This window comes from Pecten maximus, chromosome 11 (assembly GCF_902652985.1).
Source record: "Pecten maximus chromosome 11, xPecMax1.1, whole genome shotgun sequence".
NCBI classification, from domain to species: domain Eukaryota; kingdom Metazoa; phylum Mollusca; class Bivalvia; order Pectinida; family Pectinidae; genus Pecten; species Pecten maximus.
This window is the reverse complement of record NC_047025.1, coordinates 15,855,231-15,876,721: the sequence shown is the minus strand read 5'-3', so window position 1 is coordinate 15,876,721 and position 21,491 is coordinate 15,855,231. Positions and strand designations below refer to the sequence as shown.

The following is a 21,491-nucleotide window of genomic DNA, read 5'->3' as shown; positions in this document are numbered from 1 at the left end:
TGATGTTGACCTTCATTCAAGGTCACATGGGTCAAATAGGCTATATTCTTCAAATGACTTCTTCTTAATAACCAAGAGGCCCAGGGACTTGATATTGGGCCTGTAGCATGCTGGGGTGAAGGGCTACAAAGTTTGTTCAAATGAATGATCCTTGACCTACATTTAAGATCACAGGGGTGAAATCGGCTTAAATCTGTAAACAATAATTTTGCGATAGCCAAGAGCCTCCTAGACCAGATATTAGGCCAATAAAATGCTGGAATGAAGGACTAGAAAATTTATTAGTATGGATAAACCTAGCTTACTATGATAATCAGCATAGTATCTGTAGAAATGAACTCAATCAACTTCAAAGTTGCTGTAGAGCCAGGTGAGCGATACAGGCCCATTGGGCCTCTTGTTATTCCAGTACAACCCCCTGAAGGTATGGCTATACAGAGATGGATTCGCTAGATTCTCCAACACCAGATTCTCCCTCGACTCTATAGAGGATGCATGTATCCTTACCACCAAGGTCTACTGTAGTCTAAGTGTTTCCAAGGTCTACTGTAGTCTAAGTGTTTCCAAGGTTTCTGAAATTGAAGTGATTTCAGAATTAAGGTCTACTGTAGTCTAAAGTGTTTCCAAGGTCTACTGCAAAATACAATAATCTTGTCACTTGTTGATTTTCCTGTGCTGTATAATTATACATATGACATTTTAGGCAGAGTCTACAGTTGTAGTAAATTTGTAATATGATTGGTTTACAAATCATGTAGTTTCAGCTATCTGTTGATTAATGTTTTTGAAAATATGTCCATGACAGCACTGCTGTATGGACAACATTTGTTCATCTGGCTTTGTCTCTCTGTCAGCTGAGTTTCCTTAGCTCCACCTAGATGTCCATCTGACGAACGTGTCGGTACAGAAGAATGCCCCTGACTACGACCCAGAGAAGGGCTGTAAATGGTCCACATTGAGGCTACGACAGTACCTGTCTGCTAAACATGGCTCAGAAGCGGTAAATGCTATTTTATCTTTGATACATGACTGACTTGATTTAAATAAGATGAATACCATGTGATTTTTGAAGTCAAGACAAACAGATGTTTTTAAAGATACACTTGCATGAATAGATGTAATACAAATGTACTGCTAAACTGGGATTATTTACTGAAAAAATGACATTGAAGAAATAAGGGTTTTATGGTTCAAATTTTTGAAGTTTCACTAAAAGTTCTAAGCAAAACAACCATGGTTTTTTTCATAGAAATATTGAAACAGTTCAACTATTTTCTATAAATGTTATTTTTTTCTGCAAATGTATATACATTTTGTATTTTATTTTATCCGCAAAAAATTTGATCCCCTTCAAAATAACAACCTTCAGATTATCATGTTTAACTTTTCCAGGTAAAGAAAGTGTTCAAAGGTATTGATAACATTATCACTAAAGGCCTACAGAGTGTCCAGAAAATCATCATCAATGACAAGCACTGTTTTGAGATGTATGGTTACGACATTCTGCTGGACGATGACCTAAAGCCGTAAGTTGGATATTGTAAAATATTTCAGGAAATCATTTGTGATCACCTATACTGTGTCAGTACATGCGACATTTATTACAAAAAAAATGTGATTTAATGTACAGTTGCAACCAGTAACAACTTTGTAGTTATATTTAGAAATTTTGATTTAGATTTATCATCATTTTTAACAGTAAAGCCCATGCCTGGTTATAAGCCCACTCATATATTTGAGATCTATAAGCAGAAATGCCAGTCAATGCATGCGATTTCATAATCTTTTAATGAACCCTGCCACCCACCACTACCTTTGAGGTCTCACACAACTAATCATTGCACTATATGTTATTACCAAAGACTCCATCCCCTCAATCGCTCATTTGAAGTTCAAAAGTTGTGAAATTTATATCGAATTAAAGTTTGATGTTATTGGATAGGTTTAATAGCATATAAAAGCACACCAGTACTTGGAAGACAGTAACCCTGATATTTACAGTGGACAGGGGAACCCTCACCTGGGGAATTCCCGCCTTATCACCTGGAATCCTACATCTTTCTATTTATACCAGGAGTGTATATTTTTTATTTTTAAAATTTCAAGACCCTACTCTTTATTTTCGTATATGGAAAGTACCCATTGCATGTGTTATTTATTCAGGAAACACATTTTCTTCAGGGACTTGGTTCAGGTGAAACACCAGCTGATTGGCTGAATTAGTTGTGCGAGACCTTGAGTTAGACATTACAGTTATCTCCCCTGGTCATGCTATATTGCTACATATTTTCTACGATAAATCATAGTTATGATGTGTTGGTCTTTTTTACATCTTTGTCCAGTTTATATGACCCTGAAAAATTGTATCACAAAACTTTCGAAATAGCTTCAAACCAAAAGCGACAACAAGTACCCATGTATGACCTTCGTCTTGTAGATGGCTGATCGAGATCAATGCCTCACCTTCACTAACGGCCAGTGGAAAAGAGGATTACGAGCTCAAGTTTGGTCTACTCAATGACCTCCTGAATGTCCTTGACCTTGAAAATAGGTGAGTTGTTGCTGTAAGCTTTGTGAAAAATATCCACAGCAAAAGATGGAAGTGATTATTTTGGAGGTAGAATCTATGTCCCTCTACATTATCAATAGTGTAACTTTTTTCAAATCACAGGGATTTTGCACAAATTTCCTACCAACAGTTCATACATATGTATGATACAATATGGACCATGGGTTTTGAATTTTATCAAGTCCCTGTGATTCAAATGGAAGATTGATAAATGTTTTTATATGTATTGATGTACTACCATCATAACTGAAGTGAGAAGAACATATTTGTTTCTATAGTACGAATCATTGAAGTTGTGACAGAGAATACATCAGTTTCATGTGAGCTTTTGTAATTCCCCAAAATGGTTGTAGACTTACGGGTAAAGAGAAGAGGATTGGGGGCTGGGATCTCCTGTGGGACGATGGCCCAGTTCTTGCTGATGATGGCAATATGGAGTGTACGACCAACGGAACCTCTGTCACCACTGCCAACTCTTTCTTAGGTAAATTTAAACATCAATTTTGTTTATTTGTCTACTAATCAGCAGAATCAATTTGAAAAACAAATTTGAGTTCTAACAGAACAAGCATCCCTATGCATCTAATGATTGCAAGCCTTTGTTTTGTCAGGTTGCCATAACGATAGAAAACGTCAGTTACGAGAGATCTACACATCAGCACAGGCCATCAAGAAGACATAGAAAACAAGATTGGTCTGGGACAAGTATAATTGGTAATTTGTCTGCCAGGTCTTCAAATGGTTTGGTTTGGACCCAAATTGGAGTATGCCACATTTAAAGGGACCAATTATCAACTTGGGCTGCAGAAACTCTTGGACCAACCCTTCTATAGGTTTGGATGGGAAAGGAATCTGTAATGACCTTTCCTAAGTCTCAGAATCTCTACAACTGATCCCCCAGGGCTGTGATATCATGTTAAGGGAGAAACTGCCTGACATTTATAACATTGTAATCATTGATGACTGCCATGTTGGTTATAACATTGTAATTGTTGATGACTGCCATGTTGGTTATAACATTGTAATTGTTGATGTCTGCCATGTTGGTTATAACATTGTAATCATTGATGACTGCCATGTTGGTGTACAGCGAGTGTGTGAATACAGGATGTAGAATTCCTGTGTATATCTGTTTATTCACATTTTATTTACTAATCATACATTCACAAACATTGTTCATAGAACAGGAATGTCACTTAATGATATGTGATAGTGTAATAAAATAACTGATATATTCTGTTTTGAACATAATTAATATTTTTTTAAAAAAGATCCATTTAACTTTGTTTTAAATGCAGATCGATGATTTAATTTCTCACCTTATGTATGTTTAATTTGCTGTGTTCCTTGCATGTGATGTAAAAGTTTATAATAAAACCTGTTTTTATGATCCATCTAATCAGGGATTTGCTTTTCTATTTCATGATTTAAGAAATGAAGTTGCTAGAGTAAAGCAACAGAAAAGTCCTCATGTACCATTTTTATGTTGTAACCATAGTGACCATTGCTGTTGATAGAACTCGATACCTTGCAAAAACAAAACCAGTTTACCCTGTAATAAGCCCAGTAGACCAAATCAGAAACACAAGGTAGGGCTGGGCTTATTGCAGGACAATGAAAAATCATTTGTTAGTATTTCTACTGAAGTGCTATAAGCATGGGTAGGCTTTTTACCATGCATGGGCTTAGTACAGGGCATGGGCTTATTACAGGGCATGGGCATGTTACCAGGCATGGACTTATTACCAGGCTTAGGCTTATTACCAGACATGGACTTATACCAGGCTTAGGCTTATTACCAGACATGGACTTATTACCAGGCATGGGCTTATTACCAGACATGGACTTATTACCAGGCATGGGCTTATTACCAGACATGGACTTATTACCAGGCATGGACTTATTACCAGACTTGGGCTTATTACCAGACATGGACTTATTACCAGGCATGGACTTATTACCAGGTATGGACTTATTACCAGACATGGACTTATTACCAGGCATGGACTTATTACCAGACTTGGGCTTATTACCAGACATGGACTTATTACCAGGCATGGGCTTATTACCAGGCATGGGCTTATTACCAGACATGGACTTATTACCAGACATGGACTTATTACCAGGCATGGGCTTATTACTGAACATTGGCTTATCACTGGGCGTGGGCTTATAACTGGATAAATATACTACACTGATAGAATAGTATAGGGGCTCACAACTCTACACATAGGAATAATTAGTCAAAAAGGATGATGAACATTAGTTATAAACTTTATTCTCCAAATAAGATGTCAATTAATAGTTGATACATGTTACCATGGGAGACATATATACAGTCATAAAAATATATAGGATTAAGTACATAATGTATATATATACAGGTGCTGAGATGGATTCTCAAACATCATATGACAATGGTATCAAATCTAACATAGTGGATAAAACGCAACAAAATGTTTAGTCACTGTGTACATAATAAATGGATGATGTGTGTTGGGTCAAGTCATCAATCTAGAGAAAACTTGGGACTATATTGATGTTTTATAGAAATCGTTTGCCTAGCATCAATAGTTGGACACATGAACTATTGTATAGTTGAACAGACAGTGATGACAACGGAATCACGATGAGAATGACTTTACTCTAATGTGATAAGGCAAATAAATCTGGATATCATTTCACTCTTGGTATTCAATGTTCAGTAATAAGCTTGTTTCTCTGTTTGGTAACAAAACAAGCTCACCTTCACTTATTACTGTGAATGCAGGTTTGATATATTTAAACTACGATATGTAATAACGTAGTCCAAATCACATTCTCGGTCTTCAATGTTGGAGTTCCAGTTAGTACCTATATAAACATTGTAATGTTACGATAAATGCTAGGTAGGGAACCATTTCATCTCTAATCTACATGTATCTAAATATGTTTTAAATGAAAATGTAATAATTATAATATAGATTATAATGCACATCTCTTAACCCTGGTCCAAATATCACATGGAGTATATATATAAATCTTTACAATAGTATGACAATATATGAAGTGATTTGCTTTTGTTTATATATATTAAATGTTTTCTCTATATATAATAAATTCTGGAAAGCTACATTCAGATATTTACATGGAGATAGTATTTCTCTTTGTTGTAGATCTGTTATTTTCAGTTATTAACAAAGATAGTATTTTGCTTTGCTGTAGATTTGGGTGGGAAAACAACCTAGAAGAGATTTTTTTATAAGATCACAAGATAATTATAGTTTTAAAAAAAAATCAACAAAAAATTCATGATTTGATGTAGATTTCAATTGAATGTCCTACTCCTGACCTTTTGAACTGGTGTGAATATCGGGGGGAAACAAATGAAAAGAAGCAGTTATTGGTATCATACGGCTGTTAACGGGTGTCTTCCATGGAGATGACTTTTGATGTTATTATAATGAAATATAACTTTTGCATAACAGAATATTAACGATTTAAGGCTAAATAATTAAAATTCATATCTTTATGAATTGAATGTAATAAACCTATAGTGGAAAGATGGACGGACGTAAGTACACAGACACCTATAGCTACATCTACCTGGACATAAGTACACAGACACCTATAGCTACATCTACCTGGACGTAAGTACGCAGACATAGCTACATCTACCTGGACGTAGGTACAGACACCTATAGCTACATCTACCTGGACATAAGTACACAGACACCTATAGCTACATCTACCTGGACGTAAGTACACAGACACCTATAGCTACATCTACCTGGACGTAAGTACACAGACACCTATAACTACATCTACCTGGAAGTAAGTACGCAGACACCTATAGCTACATCTACCTGGACGTAAGTACACAAGACACAGATAGCTACATCTACCTGGACGTAAGTACACAGACACCTATAACTACATCTACCTGGACGTAAGTACGCAGACATAGCTACATCTACCTGGATGTAAGTACACAGACATAGCTACATCTACCTGGACGTAAGTACACAGACAGCTACATCTACCTGGACGTAAGTACACAGACATAGCTACATCTACCTGGACGTAAGTACACAGACACAGACAGCTACATCTACCTGGACGTAAGTACACAGACATAGCTACATCTACCTGGACGTAAGTACACAGACACAGATAGCTACATCTACCTGGACGTAAGTACACAGACAGCTACATCTACCTGGACGTAAGTACACAGACATAGCTACATCTACCTGGACGTAAGTACACAGACAGCTACATCTACCTGGATGTAAGTACACAGACACCTATAGCTACATCTACCTGGACGTAAGTACACAGACACAGATAGCTACATCTACCTGGACGTAAGTACACAGACACCTATAGCTACATCTACCTGGACGTAAGTACACAAGACACAGATAGCTACGTCTACCTGGAAGTAAGTACACAGACATAACTACATCTACCTGGACGTAAGTACACAGACACCTATAGCTACATCTACCTGGACGTAAGTACGCAGACATAGCTACATCTACCTGGACGTAAGTACACAGACAGCTACATCTACCTGGATGTAAGTACGCAGACACAGATAGCTACGTCTACCTGGACGTAAGTACACAGACACCTATAGCTACATCTACCTGGACGTAAGTACACAGACAGCTACATCTACCTGGATGTAAGTACGCAGACACAGATAGCTACGTCTACCTGGACGTAAGTACACAGACACCTATAGCTACATCTACCTGGACGTAAGTACACAGACACAGATAGCTACATCTACCTGGACGTAAGTACACAGACACCTATAGCTACATCTACCTGGACGTAAGTACACAGACATAGCTACATCTACCTGGACGTAAGTACACAGACACAGATAGCTACATCTACCTATCCTCTCATACTTAACCAGTAAAAAATCATTTCAAATTTCAAAGACATCATTATTAATTTTCTTTCTTTTTTACTTCCACACTAAAACATTTGAAAACAAATCTACATATGATGTAAGCCTATGTACTGCATATCAATAACAAGTATTATCTTGTCCAGGAGTTATCAATGAGATTGTGAGCATTCATATTCCAATAAATTCAAACCTTTCTGATGTACAAGTTTATATCACGATGCCTTTCTTATCTTCCATTTACACATTGCAATCAATTAAAGAAAACACAAACATTAACAATAATCATTTGTTGGAAGTTGGACCTAACCATATAGGACGTTCACATACCAGGTACTCACAAACATCACCATGTCATGACATCTTTATATAACATCAACAAAAATTCAAAAACTTTGATAAATGTCTTATGGAAATATGGTTTATGATTCAGTTATATAAGGCAATTTGAAAATAGTATCAACTTGAAGCTAGTATTGAGTAAAATTTTTGGGAGGGATATTGGGGATCATTTGTATGATTGAGAAAGAAGGAGTCAAAATTGTCATTGATGGGGATGGGGGTGAGCAGTTAAGTACGAATATGGATAAATTTATATATTGATTGTCTAAAGAGCACAAAACAATGCACTCTTTGGATGAGATGGACAACCAACTGTTTTCATATTCATTTCTATAAGAAATATCTGTCAATTTTTTCACAAAAAAAAAACAAAAAAAAACAAACAAACAAAGATAAGGATGAAGAGGATGCTGTATTATCACAATTTAAAAACAATAACCACCAACAGTTTGATTTGCATGAGAACATGAAATACAGAGGGTACTAACCGGTATGTAGGAGAACTGGCTACAGGTATTATCTACATGAGGAACATCAGCTACAAATGTATGCAGGAACACTATTTCAGATACAATTTACATTAGCTTTAAGGAGAACACTGATATTCAGAAGGGGGAGCTGGTCAAAACTTTTAAACACAACCGTGGCAGTAGCTACCTGAGGACTGTTTTCACCATGAAATAACCGGTAAAATATCACACTTTGATTTCTTTTCAATCACTTCTCCCTGTGACAAAGTATTTCCTAAAGAACAGCGGTCAGTTATCCACTAGATGGACATCTGTCCACTACGAAAGTCCAGGAGAAGGTCAGGCAACCTCGTGTTTCAATGTTATTTTTCAAGCACTACTGCTGTAACTGATGAATGCCCAATGAAATACAAATGTGACGATCAGTTTTGAACTAATCATATAGATTAAGGCATACAACTTATCAATGAGCGTTTACAATAAACTGACTTGAAGGTTAACATCAGACAATGTTCACTAAACACTGTATCCACCTGGTTAGAAGTTAATAGCAGTATATTAGCATCGTGTACCATCGTCTTCACTATCGTCGTCAATCTGTGGTAGAGTTTGCACTTGGGGGACTGAAAGAGCTCGGTTACGAGGGGCACGAGGTGGGGTGCTTGGAGGGGAAGGAGGGTCATCCTGTGCCAGGGTGAATTCCCCGTCCAGACTGTCCATGGAGTCAGAGTCGGATCCCCTCTCCTCCTCTTCTGATGTATCACCAAGTAACCTCCTCTGCCCGTCTAGGCCGAGAGACATTCCTGGAGCAAACAGACTTTCTGGTACTGTCTGTAAAGTGTCTGGTTTCTTAATTATTGGTGGTGGAGGAAGTGGTAGGTCACTGAAGTCGGACCTGTCTGCTGAGGGCTGTAAGCTTGACATACCCTGCCTTGTAGGTGTTCGACTGGCAATGGGTCCCTCTACTATACTGGAGGGGCGGGACCGCTGACGCATAGGCTGAAGGCCTAAGGGGACTCCAAGTAAAGTGTCAGTGTCTCCTTCACGGTGGATATCTTCGGTAGAAATACCGAACATAAACTGGCGGTGTTTCTCCTGCCATCGTTTCTGTTTTAGCTTCTCCACCTTTCTCTTCTTGTCAGCCTCCTGCACAAGTACCAAACAAACAAAAAATACTTTAATATGAGGAGTGGAGCAAATACTCCAAACACAGTAGCAGTATTTTCCTTGGGACGTTTTACACACCATAAAATATCTTCTATACAATAACTTCTCCCTGTGACAAAATATTTCAAAAAGGACACTGTCCAAATGAGCTTCATTTTCTAGAATGAGAAGGAAATACTTCCATTTGACATAATTTATGTTTTGTAAATTTTGTAAGTGATTTTGAAGTATACTAATTTTGCATGTATTAGCTTGTAAAAATCACATACTTTGACAAAGGAACAAGCCGTAGGGTGACAGAATGTCATTAAACATCAAAATATTATCTTTTTCTATCAAAATTTGAAAATACTAATCTCCTAATAAAAAACAAAGTACATTGTGTAAACAAATATCTGTGACTTTTGGCCTACCTCTTGTTTTTGTTTGTTTGCGATAGTTGTAACCTGCTGTAACAGTTCATCTATCTTGGATTCCGTGGAATCCACATCTATGCTGGAAAGACAGAGGGCACGGTTCATTGGAAAGAAGTCGTAGTTCTCTTCCTCCACCAGCTTGTTGACATGAAGTTCCATCGCTGTGTAGTCACTCGTCTTAACATCATCAAGGTGGATAAGGAAGAACACGTACGCCCACATGTTGTGTTCATTTTTCACGTGGTGGTCGAACCCCTACAAATTTACCGAGCAGTAGGTCAACAAATGACTGAAGACAATGATAATCCTTCTCAATATTAAGTTTTTTCTTAATAATTTTGTAAAAGTTTTATTTAAAGGTTTACTGATTGTAAATAATACAACTTCTACAAACATGATTTAAATGTAAACTGTATGCATCTCAAACTAGTGAAGAACTTTGCTATTGATAGTAGCAGTAACATTGTTTTACACCTATTGATCCCAAAATAATATTAGTCTGCTCTACTGATGCATAACAGGCCAACGTAAGGATTTGTATAGCATAACCCGAGAAACATTACAGTTATGCTGTAGAAGAACAAGCAACATAGCAAAAGCCCCCTTCGACCAGATGAGCTAAAACATGTACTGAGTCTGGATGTCATAAGCTTGAGTCTTGCATGGTCACCTACCTTTCCCGTGTGTTCAAAGTCGTAGCTGTTTCTACTACAGATAAAGCACACATCCTTCATATCAGACTCTGTCCTCCACTACAAGTACCATAATAGGTAAACTCATTATTAATACATTATTATTAAACAGATTGGCATTGAAATCAATACAGATACTGAAATTTATGCAATAATTTAGTGTCATGCTTTTAAAGTGAAATGCACTAAAATTAGATAACAATTTAGTACATGTATGTTAATATAAGACTTTGCTGTTTATTAATTTTTGCTTTTTATTAAATTATTTTTAATTTGTAATTAAATTACATCATCCTACAAATTCAAAACTATGGTATTCTCAACTTTACCTTGAGATCCCTGAGTTCGGAGAAGGTGTCAACAATGATACCAAAAATGATGTTAAGACCAATGGTTGTGATGAAAATGAAGAAAGATACATGGTAAAGAACAAGGGGCCAGAAATACTCAAATGAGTTCCTCAGCTCTGTCTGGTGAATTGTCTGTAAAATACATGGAAAGAGAAAGTAAGCATAAAATTTTGTTGAAAATTGTTTTATTTTTTGGTTTTTGTATATTTTTCCAGAGAGTTAAGAAAAAAAATTCTTTATTTTCAAATATTAAATATATTTTGGTATCTATTATAACTTTTATGAAATTATTGCTAGTTTGATCTAATAATCAATTCTATGACAAATCAGGTCAGTGAATAACCTGTTTTGAATGATCTTTATGATTATATAATACATGACATTTTGCTGACTGCCTAGTCCTATAATATAAGACTTCGGAGGTTCATATCGTTATTTCTTACGGATATTATTGGATATTTACATTTTTGTTATTTGCTGAAGCTCTTGGTGATATGAACCTTCAATTATAGGATTAATGACTGCCAAGCTCACCTCAAACATGTCCCCTATCAGGCCGTATCTCATCACTGTGATGGTACACTGCCAGAGATTGGTACAGTATAAGTAGTCCCCAGGCGTGAAGAACTCCCTCAGTAAGGCAAACCCCACCAAGGCATAGATGTATATGACAATCATTCCTAGGATGGCCACCCACAGCAATGATATACCTGGAAATGTACAAAACAAACAACATATTACAAGCTTCAAGGCAAACTGAGTACGATATCAAACTACATCCAATACATTTGTAGTGTACCAGTACAACACTAAGGTCATCGAATTACAATATAAGGCTGTCAGAACTCATATGACCTTGAGTAATGACCTTGACTTACCATTTTGAGTGACAGCTTTAATAACTCCACTCAATAATTGATTGTTGTTGACAATGTTCAGCAGATGGAATGCAAAAAAGTAACCATGGAAGAGCGTCCCCATCACAGACATCGCCAGGAATACCTGTAAAATGATATCAGTACATTAATGCTTATAGCACTTCATTACCTTTGTTAGAGAAAAGATTTTCTTCAGAGCCAAAACAACAATTGCTTACTGTGTATAAAGAATGATTTTTGGTCAAGCCATATACAGTGTTATAACAGTACATACCACATAATAAAACGTTGTAAAACTGAGGAACTTGACCTCTAGTTTTGACCCCTCCTCCTTTTTTTGGTCTCCAGAATCATCTACCTCCTCCTTCTTCCCAAACATACCCCTGGAACAGAGAAAGAAATTATTTTTATGTAAAAGGCTGCTGTTAAATTAATATCAACATTTCTATATGGCCTTATTGCTCTCCTGTAATCAAACAATAATGGCAACAAGGAGCCGCAAAGCATTGCATTAACCCCCACGCCAAACTGTTGGTATGAAAACCCAAATATGATACATATATCTTGATGTAGATCCTTTGTGTGTTTCACCTACAACCAGGGCACTAACCTAATATACATTTGTATATATATACAGTTTTGTGGTGTTGAGTTGAACAGTTCTTTGAGGATCAGTTCTGTAGTAACAGCCCAGAAAACCCCTCTGACGGACGGACAGAGCTCAATTTGATATCCCCTGCAAACAAGTTTCTCGGTGGATAAAAAGTGGGTCAATGTGTACATAACAGATCTTACAGCGAGTATTAAGTTAACATTATAAACTATTCTTCTTCACCTGCTGGAAGTTTTAAAAGATTGTAAATTCTTTTACTTTGACAACATTCTAATTAAACTCTCAAGATTTCTCCATTACCTGACAAGGTCTGTGATCTCTTTACAAGTTGGAAGACTTGGGTGGTTGGACAGGAAGTAGCTGATGAGAACAAAGACTGAGAAAAGGTTGTGTGTTCCTCCCAGGGCATACATCAGTATAGTGTATGTGTCCTCGGAGATCCCCGATATCCTCGGCACTGGGCTGAAACAAAGGGGTCAGAGGTCATGCATACATCAGTATAGTTTACGTGTCCTCGGAGATCCCCGATATCCTCGGCATTGGGCAGAAACAATGAGGTCAGAGGTCATGCGTACATCAGTATATAGTGTATGTTGCACTGGGATGATCAAAGAGGTCAGAGGTGGAATAACTCAAGTTCAAAACATGTCTGAAGTTGGAGACAAAATTATTTTCAGCATCATATCATTACTAAAAAGTCTCCGCAAAACTTCTGCATTGAAGTGAAGGGTCAAATTTACTCCTCCAACCATCTTGTGGCAGGTGTATCATACACATCAGGTTCCCCAAACAATTCATTTCTTATCTGTATATTCACTAAATATCATAAAATTTCCCCATTAAAATCAACACTGCAAGCATTTCCCCTTTTGGGCTCTGCCTTCCAGAATCTAACACACAGTAGAAATAACACTCACTCCTTGAACACATCCCAGTTTAAAGGAGGGAGGGTACTACTCGTGGAACCATCAGGTGACGGAGCAGGTGTCGATCCATATTCAGCCAACTTGGCATAGTCTTCCTGTGTCGCCTTGTTGTTCCACGTCAGCAGCATCAGCAGGTTGATAGCCACACTAAGGAATGTAGCCCCATAGTTCCAAAGTAACCTGACAAGGGAGGTAAGTATAACAAGTAACCTGACAAGGGGGGTAAGTATAACAAGTAACCTGACAAGGGAGGTAAGTATAACAAGTAACCTGACAAGGGGGGTAAGTATTACAAGTAACCTGACAAGGGAGGTAAGTATAACAAGTAACCTGACAAGGGAGGTAAGTATTACAAGTAACCTGACAAGGGAGGTAAGTATAACAAGAAACCTGACAAGGGAGGTAAGTATAACAAGTAACCTGACAAGGGAGGTAAGTATTACAAGTAACCTGACAAGGGAGTAAGTATTACAAGTAACCTGACAAGGGAGGTAAGTATAACAAGTAACCTGACAATGGAGGTAAGTATAACAAGTAACCTGACAAGGGAGGTAAGTATTACAAGTAACCTGACAAGGGAGGTAAGTATAACAAGTAACCTGACAAGGGAGGTAAGTATTACAAGTAACCTGACAAGGGAGGTAAGTATAACAAGTAACCTGACAAGGGAGGTAAGTATAACAAGTAACCTGACAAGGGAGGTAAGTATAACAAGTAACCTGACAAGGGAGGTAAGTATAACAAGTAACCTGACAAGGGAGGTAAGTATAACAAGTAACCTGACAAGGGGGGTAAGTATAACAAGTAACCTGACAAGGGAGGTAAGTATAACAAGTAACCTGACAAGGGAGGTAAGTATAACAAGTAACCTGACAAGGGAGGTAAGTATAACAAGTAACCGGGACAAGGGAGGTAAGTATAACAAGTAACCTGACAAGGGAGGTAAGTATAACAAGTAACCTGACAAGGTAGGTAAGTATTACAAGTAACCTGACAAGGTAGGTAAGTATACCAAGTAACCTGACAAGGTAGGTAAGTATAACAAGTAACCTGACAAGGGGGGTAAGTATAACAAGTAACCTGACAATGGAGGTAAGTATAACGAGTAACCTGACAAGGGAGGTAAGTATAACGAGTAACCTGACAAGGGAGGTAAGTATAACAAGTAACCTGACAATGGAGGTAAGTATAACAAGTAACCTGACAATGGAGGTAAGTATTACAAGTAACCTGACAAGGGAGGTAAGTATTACAAGTAACCTGACAAGGGAGGTAAGTATAACAAGTAACCTGACAAGGGAGGTAAGTATAACAAGTAACCTGACAAGGGAGGTAAGTATAACAAGTAACCTGACAAGGGAGGTAAGTATAACAAGTAACCTGACAAGAGAGGTAAGTATTACAAGTAACCTGACAAGGGGGGTAAGTATAACAAGTAACCTGACAAGGGAGGTAAGTATAACAAGTAACCTGACAAGAGAGGTAAGTATAACAAGTAACCTGACAAGAGAGGTAAGTATTACAAGTAACCTGACAAGGGAGGTAAGTATAACAAGTAACCGGGACAAGGGAGGTAAGTATTACAAGTAAACTGACAAGGGAGGTAAGTATTACAAGTAACCTGACAAGGGAGGTAAGTATTACAAGTAACCTGACAAGGGAGGTAAGTATTACAAGTAACCTGACAAGGGAGGTAAGTATAACAAGTAACCTGACAAGGGAGGTAAGTATTACAAGTAACCTGACAAGGGAGGTAAGTATTACAAGTAACCTGACAAGGGAGGTAAGTATAACAAGTAACCTGACAAGGGAGGTAAGTATTACAAGTAACCTGACAAGGGAGGTAAGTATTACAAGTAACCTGACAAGGGAGGTAAGTATAACAAGTAACCTGACAAGGGAGGTAAGTATTACAAGTAACCTGACAAGGGAGGTAAGTATAACAAGTAAACTGATAAAGGAGGTGAGTATTACAAGTAACCTGACAAGGGAGGTAAGTATAACAAGTAATCTGACAAGGGAGGTAATTATTATTATAATCAGGAGTGTAGCCCCATAGTTCCAAAGTAAGTTTCAAATGGAGGCAAATATATTGTAAAATAAGAACTTTGTATAAGTTCAGTTAAATTTTTTTTTTTTTTGAAAAAAATTCAATATTTACAATTCATTTTTTTTTACCACTAATAATATTTTGATTTGCTTACCATCCTTTGGTGAAAAGCATGGCTATGGGGTTGTGAAGTATACGACGTTGATAGCTTATATCTTTCATAATGTCTCTGGTCCAACTCATGAGATCGCGGATCTTGTTACTAGGCGAAGTACGATCCACATTCCACTTGAGTCTCTCCTTCACTTCATCACGTAAATAGTTCTACAGATAAAATAATACACCCACAATGCTGTTGTACCTTATGTCGAATATATTAAATCAATGTAAATACATGATTATCCCTAAAGAATTTCAATATTAGATCATGTTTCATCATGATGATATTGAAAGCGTATGAAGTGTCACCATTGACTGTGGGAGATTAGTTATAACATAATGAGTGGTATATACCTTGTTCTTTACTCTGAAGTTGACCTTTTGTAGAATGTCATCTTTGACAATTTCTATAGACATGGAATTTTTCTTGTAGAAGTCAAATGCTCTTCGCTGTTCTGGAGAGATGTCCACTTCTGGGAAAAAGAAAAAGAAACATGTACCTGTAACATTTACTTCTTGATGACCAATCCTGATAAAATACCAGACAAACCATAAAATAAATGGAAAAGCAGCTAAAATATACATATTTCTTCTATCAGTATGTTATTATTATGAAATTTATAATGTCATCATTGCTTCATAATACTTTAATTCAAACAAAATATTATTTTGTGCAAACACAGCATTTACATTATATATACTTGAATCAAAATATATTTTCTTGCAAATAACATTATTATTGTCTTTGAAGGGAAATATTATTATGTGTGGAAGATTATCTTGATAACGCTATGTAATACTTACTCCCTGGCATGGATGGGTCGATGTCAATCATTCTGGCTAGGATGAGGTAGAACGTGAAACCAACTTCCATCAACATTTCTTTGGTTCCTGCATTCTCCTTATTACCAGCCTGGTGATACAGAATCACATATCAGAAACTATCACCGTAGTTATATGATCAGTGGTAGTATTTCACCAGGCGCGGAAGATCAGTATTGAGATAACAAAAGCACATCTAATCTAGGCCTTGGTTATAGAACATAATTATTAGTTCTCAAAGATTCCCCTATATTTGTGATGGTTGATCATTGCAGATCTCAGTCATGATAATCAACAAATCATCTTTTTGCACATAATATTGTATTAATATTTGTTTCATTTGACCCATGAAATTTACCATGACTCCAGAGATGAAGTTCCCCCCAAATGCAGCAATGGACTTGGCAGACTTGAGATAGTTGGTCGAGCCTGCAGGTCCGCCGTTTAGGACATCGTCCAGTTTAGGTTTGTCTGCCTGGTGCATGTCATAGCATTGTGTCATACACCTGTAGAGGGCGCTCTTGTCTAAAGTGTCCTTCACCTCCTGAATTAGGAACAAGGTCACATTAATGTCAAGGTCATATTATGCAGAGACTTGTGGGAAAAAAATTAAAGGAGCATTCAATTACCACTGATATTTTTTTATCAAAATATGCAACTCAATCACTTTTCAGTGTCATAAAAACCCATTAAGGCTTTATGTACCAATAAAGTGGAAAATAAACGAACATTTTAAAAGAAGAAATGAGCTTGAGAGCAGAGACAAATTGGCAGTTTGAGCAGATCTGTTTTATAAACTTGCACTTTGAAAAGTTTTTATTTCTTGTGACTACAAACTGGTTTTTCATGCCATATATTTAGTAATGCTTATAGAATGTCTTAGGCTGTAAGTGAAATGTCTTGAGCAATTGAGTCAGAACTGTTATTGTAAGCTAAGGCTGTTTCTCTGGTGTGACATGTTTGTTACAAAGTATTAATGTCAATGATCACCAATGGACAAGTTTTAGTGATGTTATTGATAATGTTTGAATTTCTTTGAATGTAGCAAAAAAAAAAAAATATATACAGAAATAGCCATAAAAATGCATTAAAATCAGTACAATTAGTAATTTAAGGAACTGTTTCAAAAATTCCACATTTACCAGTACCTAGAGACATATCCAAAGGGAAATAAGTCCCAAAAGTTATCTCTTATTTCAGCTGAAAAAATCCTTAAATTGAGAGTATGGAAATCAGAAGAAAGTAGATGGTAGGCTGGCAAGAGGCAGCTCTGAAAATCAAGACACTCCCATCTACATGACAAGGAGGAGTGTACAGTTAGTGGTGTTACATATTCTGTAATTAAGTTTTAATACATGTTAGTGCAGTATTCTTTTATTGGTATATTATGATTAAAAGTACTAAATACACATTGAGCTGTATTGGGCTGCTTATAATTATGTTAGCTTTCTTAATCAGATGATGATTCAGGAGAGGTATATTAAAATCATTTCTTGGATTAAAAGTTGTGAAAGTCGCAAATTGCAGAATCAGGTACTATTACCATTCCATAACTACATCAGTTTTAACACATAATTGTCACAGCAATTTGTATTCCTCTCCACCACTCTCCTACACCAATCACTATATCATCACATCCCTATATCAGCACGCCCCTATATCATCACATCCCTATGTCATCACACCCCTATATCATCACATCACTATATCATCACACCCCTATATCATCACATCCCTGTGTCATCACACCACTATGTCATCACACCCCTATGTCATCACACCCCTATATCATCACACCCCTATGTCATCACATCCCTGTGTCATCACACCCCTATGTCATCACATCCCTATATCATCACACCCCTATGCCATCACACCCGTATGCCATCACACCCGTATGCCATCACAACCTTTTGCCACTACACACATATGTCACACTCCCCTATGCTGTCACGCACCTATGCCACTACTAACCTATGCTAAACATTCCTAGGCCACACACCTCTCTGCCATAACACCCCTATGCCACTACACACCTATGCCACACTCCCCTATGCCACTACACCTCTATGCCACTACACATCTATGCCACACTCCCCTATGCCACTACACACCTATGCCACACTCCCGATGCTATCCCTTTGTTAGTAAGCAATGTTAAGTCCCTCCTCCCCGATATAAAGCTGTCCCTCCTCCCCGATATAAAGCTGTCCCTCCTCCCCGATATAAAGCTGTCCCTCCTCCCCGATATAAAGCTGTCCCTCCTCCCCGATATAAAGCTGTCCCTCCTCCCCGATATAAAGCTGTCCCTCCTCCCCGATATAAAGCTTGTCCCTCCTCCCCGATATAAAGCTGTCCCTCCTCCCAGATATAAAGCTGTCCCTCCTCCCCGATATAAAGCTGTCCTCTTTTAATCTATTAGCTGTGATCTATATACATCCTAGTGTATTAACACTTGGGTTCTCCACTCCAATATATTAAGATGATGATGATGATGAATATTTGTTGACTTTGATAACTCCGATTATTGAGGCATAAATACAAAAGTATGCATCATTTCACCAGATAAAACACAAACACATTAGTTAGCAGTGTGCCACACTAATACCTTGGGATGTAGCCATACAAGGAAGTAGAGGCAGGTATATACTAACCTTGTGGATGTACCTGAGCTCATCTGCTTTGCCCTGCTGTGAGTTATGTGCAAATATAAATAAACAAAAACAAACATATAGAAGTGAAGAACATGCAACAGAAAGATACAAAGGTAAAAAAAACAGCAATCATACTAATATCAGAGATAAAAACAACTGGCTTCCTACAAAGATAACTAAACTTCTTAAGCAAGACGTCCAGAGGGTCTGCATTGCTCACCTGGATTTTTCAGTCTTTTTGCTATTTTCCCCCTAGTTCCATTTTCGAACTAGTCCAAGATCTTGTCGCTATATGGCTGCATACAAAGTTTCATCAAATTTGGTTGATAATTATTCAAGTTATCATGTTCACAAGGTAATTGTTGATGGACGAACGGATGCCACAGTATGGCATGAGCTTACCTTGGTCCTTTGCACCAGATGAGCTAATAATAGATTTACTCATGAATAACAAGTATAACATGCTGACTATTGAACTGTATATCATTTTAGTAAAACTGATGCTTTTAAATTTTTGCCCAATTTTATTCAAGACATCTAGCTACACTTTAGCATTATCTAAAAGGTGTAGAGGTTTTAAAAAGGTGTTATCATAATGGGAATGCTTAAATGGGGTGGGGATTCGAGGTTTGTCGAGTGGGAGCTGGGGGGTTTTCAGGTGGAAGTTAGGAGTTTGTCGAGTGGAGTTGAAAGTTTGTCAGATGGGGTTAGGGGTTTGTCAGGTGGGGGTTGGGGCATTGTCGAGTAGGATTCATCATATTACTAATCTGATTTGATTCAGTCATGCACCAAACTTTGAGCAGAGACTCTATCAAGGCATCAAGAAGTGATTACTTTTGAGATATGTAGACACAGAGCTTTAAAAATGTGCTAATATTGTTAAAGGTTATATTGAGATTTCTTATAGGTCTCAGAAGACATAATTAAATGGAGTTCATGTACATAGAGATTTTTATCATAAATATCAATGATGCCAATGAATATGTTGTCACCACTGGCCCAAATGACAATTTTCTGATAGAACAAAGAAAATATTGACTGTAACGCTAACTAAATTCTATGTTAAGTTGCATAACAAAAATGTGTGATTACACAAATATTTATGGAAATCCTTATTCAATCGAACTCCGGGCAATGGACAGGGATATAGTGGGTATACCAGATAGATGTGAATAGGGAGATGTAGTGTTGAGGGGTTGGGGTAAGGTGATGCCAAAAGGTGATCACATGGGGTATATGGGGCAAATGGTTAGGATTTATTTTTTAATACATTACATTAAATGTAATTGGTTTTATATTTTTATACATAAATATATTAATATGTAAAACAAATTATCAAATTCACAACTATTCCTTCTAAAAGTTCAAACAAAACATGCTAAATAAAATGTGTATTCTATTGACGATGCAAATAAGTAAACCTAAACATTGATTTCTTTATCTACTATAAAGATATAAACATATAGTGTGCTAATTATGGTTCTTACTGGAAATTTTAATGCAAGTTTATGTGTTACAGAATTAACAGATTGACAAATAAATGCTTACTTCTTTAAATCTTTCCCTTCAATTGATAAAATATTACAGAAGTACCTTCATTACTTCTTTCATTAAATATAACTGCAGTAAGATCAAAGATTTCATTTGAAACAGTTTCCTATAATTCATACTGCAATCCATTTTCCAAAATATCATCCCATTAAGTAGGCATCTCTTCAAAATATTCCTGTATGAACCTTTATTAGCTTTACAAATTGACTGTTTTTGTTTAAAAAAAAAAAAATTAAAAAAAAACAAACAAAAAAACAGAAGAGCATGCTTTGCATATAAAAAGAAGCATTTCATCCCATAGTAAAATGAATACATATATGGTGTACCTGTCAGCAGACATATAAAACAGCATAACAATACATTGACCCCCCAAAAGTTGACCTCTGACCTTGACCTGTGCAATAAATAAGTCAATTTTTGTGGATAGTCATGCTGATATATAATAGTGATCAGATCATCCTGGATCATGATTCCTTACCTAACCCTGTAATTTTAAAGCCTGACTGGGCGTACTTACCTTAGCCACCTGTGATTTGCCAGGACCATTCTCCTCTATTAGGGCGATCACCAGGGATGCAATTGCCTGCCGTAGGTCAAGGATCTGTCAACAATAATTATATAAACCTACAGCACCATCTTCAAAAGAAATTGATAGCCACTGCTAGTTGTTGATACAGAGATCATTTATCGGTCCTTCCACCATCTTATTCCATGGACAATTTGTTTATATCTCCTTTCAATTACACATTTTCTGGATCAGTCAGTTGTCTCCCCTACTCTCACCTACCATCTCTAGATTAGTCAGTTATCTCCCCTACTCTCACCTACCATTCTCTAGATCAGTCAGTTGTCTCCCCTACTCTCACCTACCATTCTCCAGATCAGTCAGTTATCTCCCCTTCTCTCATCTACTTTCTCTAGATTTGGTA

General features: G+C 37.0%; 2 protein-coding genes across 18 annotated transcripts in view; one reads left to right on the top strand and one right to left on the bottom strand.

The window, feature by feature from the left end:
- LOC117338346 (probable tubulin polyglutamylase TTLL9) overlaps positions 1-3,968 on the top strand; it is a 31,909-nt gene extending 27,941 nt beyond the window's left edge. For all 14 annotated transcript variants that reach the window (XM_033899671.1, XM_033899670.1, XM_033899669.1 and 11 more), the window contains 5 exons: positions 879-1,000; positions 1,393-1,526; positions 2,438-2,551; positions 2,923-3,053; positions 3,181-3,968. In XM_033899671.1, coding sequence (XP_033755562.1) covers positions 879-1,000; positions 1,393-1,526; positions 2,438-2,551; positions 2,923-3,053; positions 3,181-3,251 — 572 coding nt within the window. In that variant the 3' untranslated portion in view covers positions 3,252-3,968. The remainder of the gene's footprint in view (positions 1-878; positions 1,001-1,392; positions 1,527-2,437; positions 2,552-2,922; positions 3,054-3,180) is intronic.
- Positions 3,969-4,827: 859 nt separating this feature from the next.
- LOC117337127 (inositol 1,4,5-trisphosphate receptor type 1-like) overlaps positions 4,828-21,491 on the bottom strand; it is a 178,225-nt gene continuing 161,561 nt past the window's right edge. The window contains exons 56-74 of one of the 4 annotated variants that reach the window (XM_033897929.1): positions 21,080-21,163; positions 19,012-19,047; positions 16,716-16,901; positions 16,340-16,448; positions 15,890-16,008; positions 15,531-15,700; positions 13,318-13,506; positions 12,701-12,862; positions 12,062-12,170; positions 11,788-11,911; positions 11,444-11,619; positions 10,889-11,041; positions 10,542-10,619; positions 9,865-10,122; positions 7,255-9,430; positions 6,592-7,114; positions 6,285-6,414; positions 6,227-6,246; positions 4,828-6,192 (exon numbers count right to left, since the gene is read on the bottom strand). In XM_033897929.1, coding sequence (XP_033753820.1) covers positions 8,843-9,430; positions 9,865-10,122; positions 10,542-10,619; positions 10,889-11,041; positions 11,444-11,619; positions 11,788-11,911; positions 12,062-12,170; positions 12,701-12,862; positions 13,318-13,506; positions 15,531-15,700; positions 15,890-16,008; positions 16,340-16,448; positions 16,716-16,901; positions 19,012-19,047; positions 21,080-21,163 — 2,541 coding nt within the window. In that variant the 3' untranslated portion in view covers positions 4,828-6,192; positions 6,227-6,246; positions 6,285-6,414; positions 6,592-7,114; positions 7,255-8,842. Of the gene's footprint in view, positions 6,415-6,591; positions 7,115-7,254; positions 9,431-9,864; positions 10,123-10,541; positions 10,620-10,888; positions 11,042-11,443; positions 11,620-11,787; positions 11,912-12,061; positions 12,171-12,700; positions 12,863-13,317; positions 13,507-15,530; positions 15,701-15,889; positions 16,009-16,339; positions 16,449-16,715; positions 16,902-19,011; positions 19,048-21,079; positions 21,164-21,491 lie in introns of all 4 variants that reach the window. The other 3 variants (XM_033897925.1, XM_033897926.1, XM_033897928.1) reach the window with 3 other exon arrangements.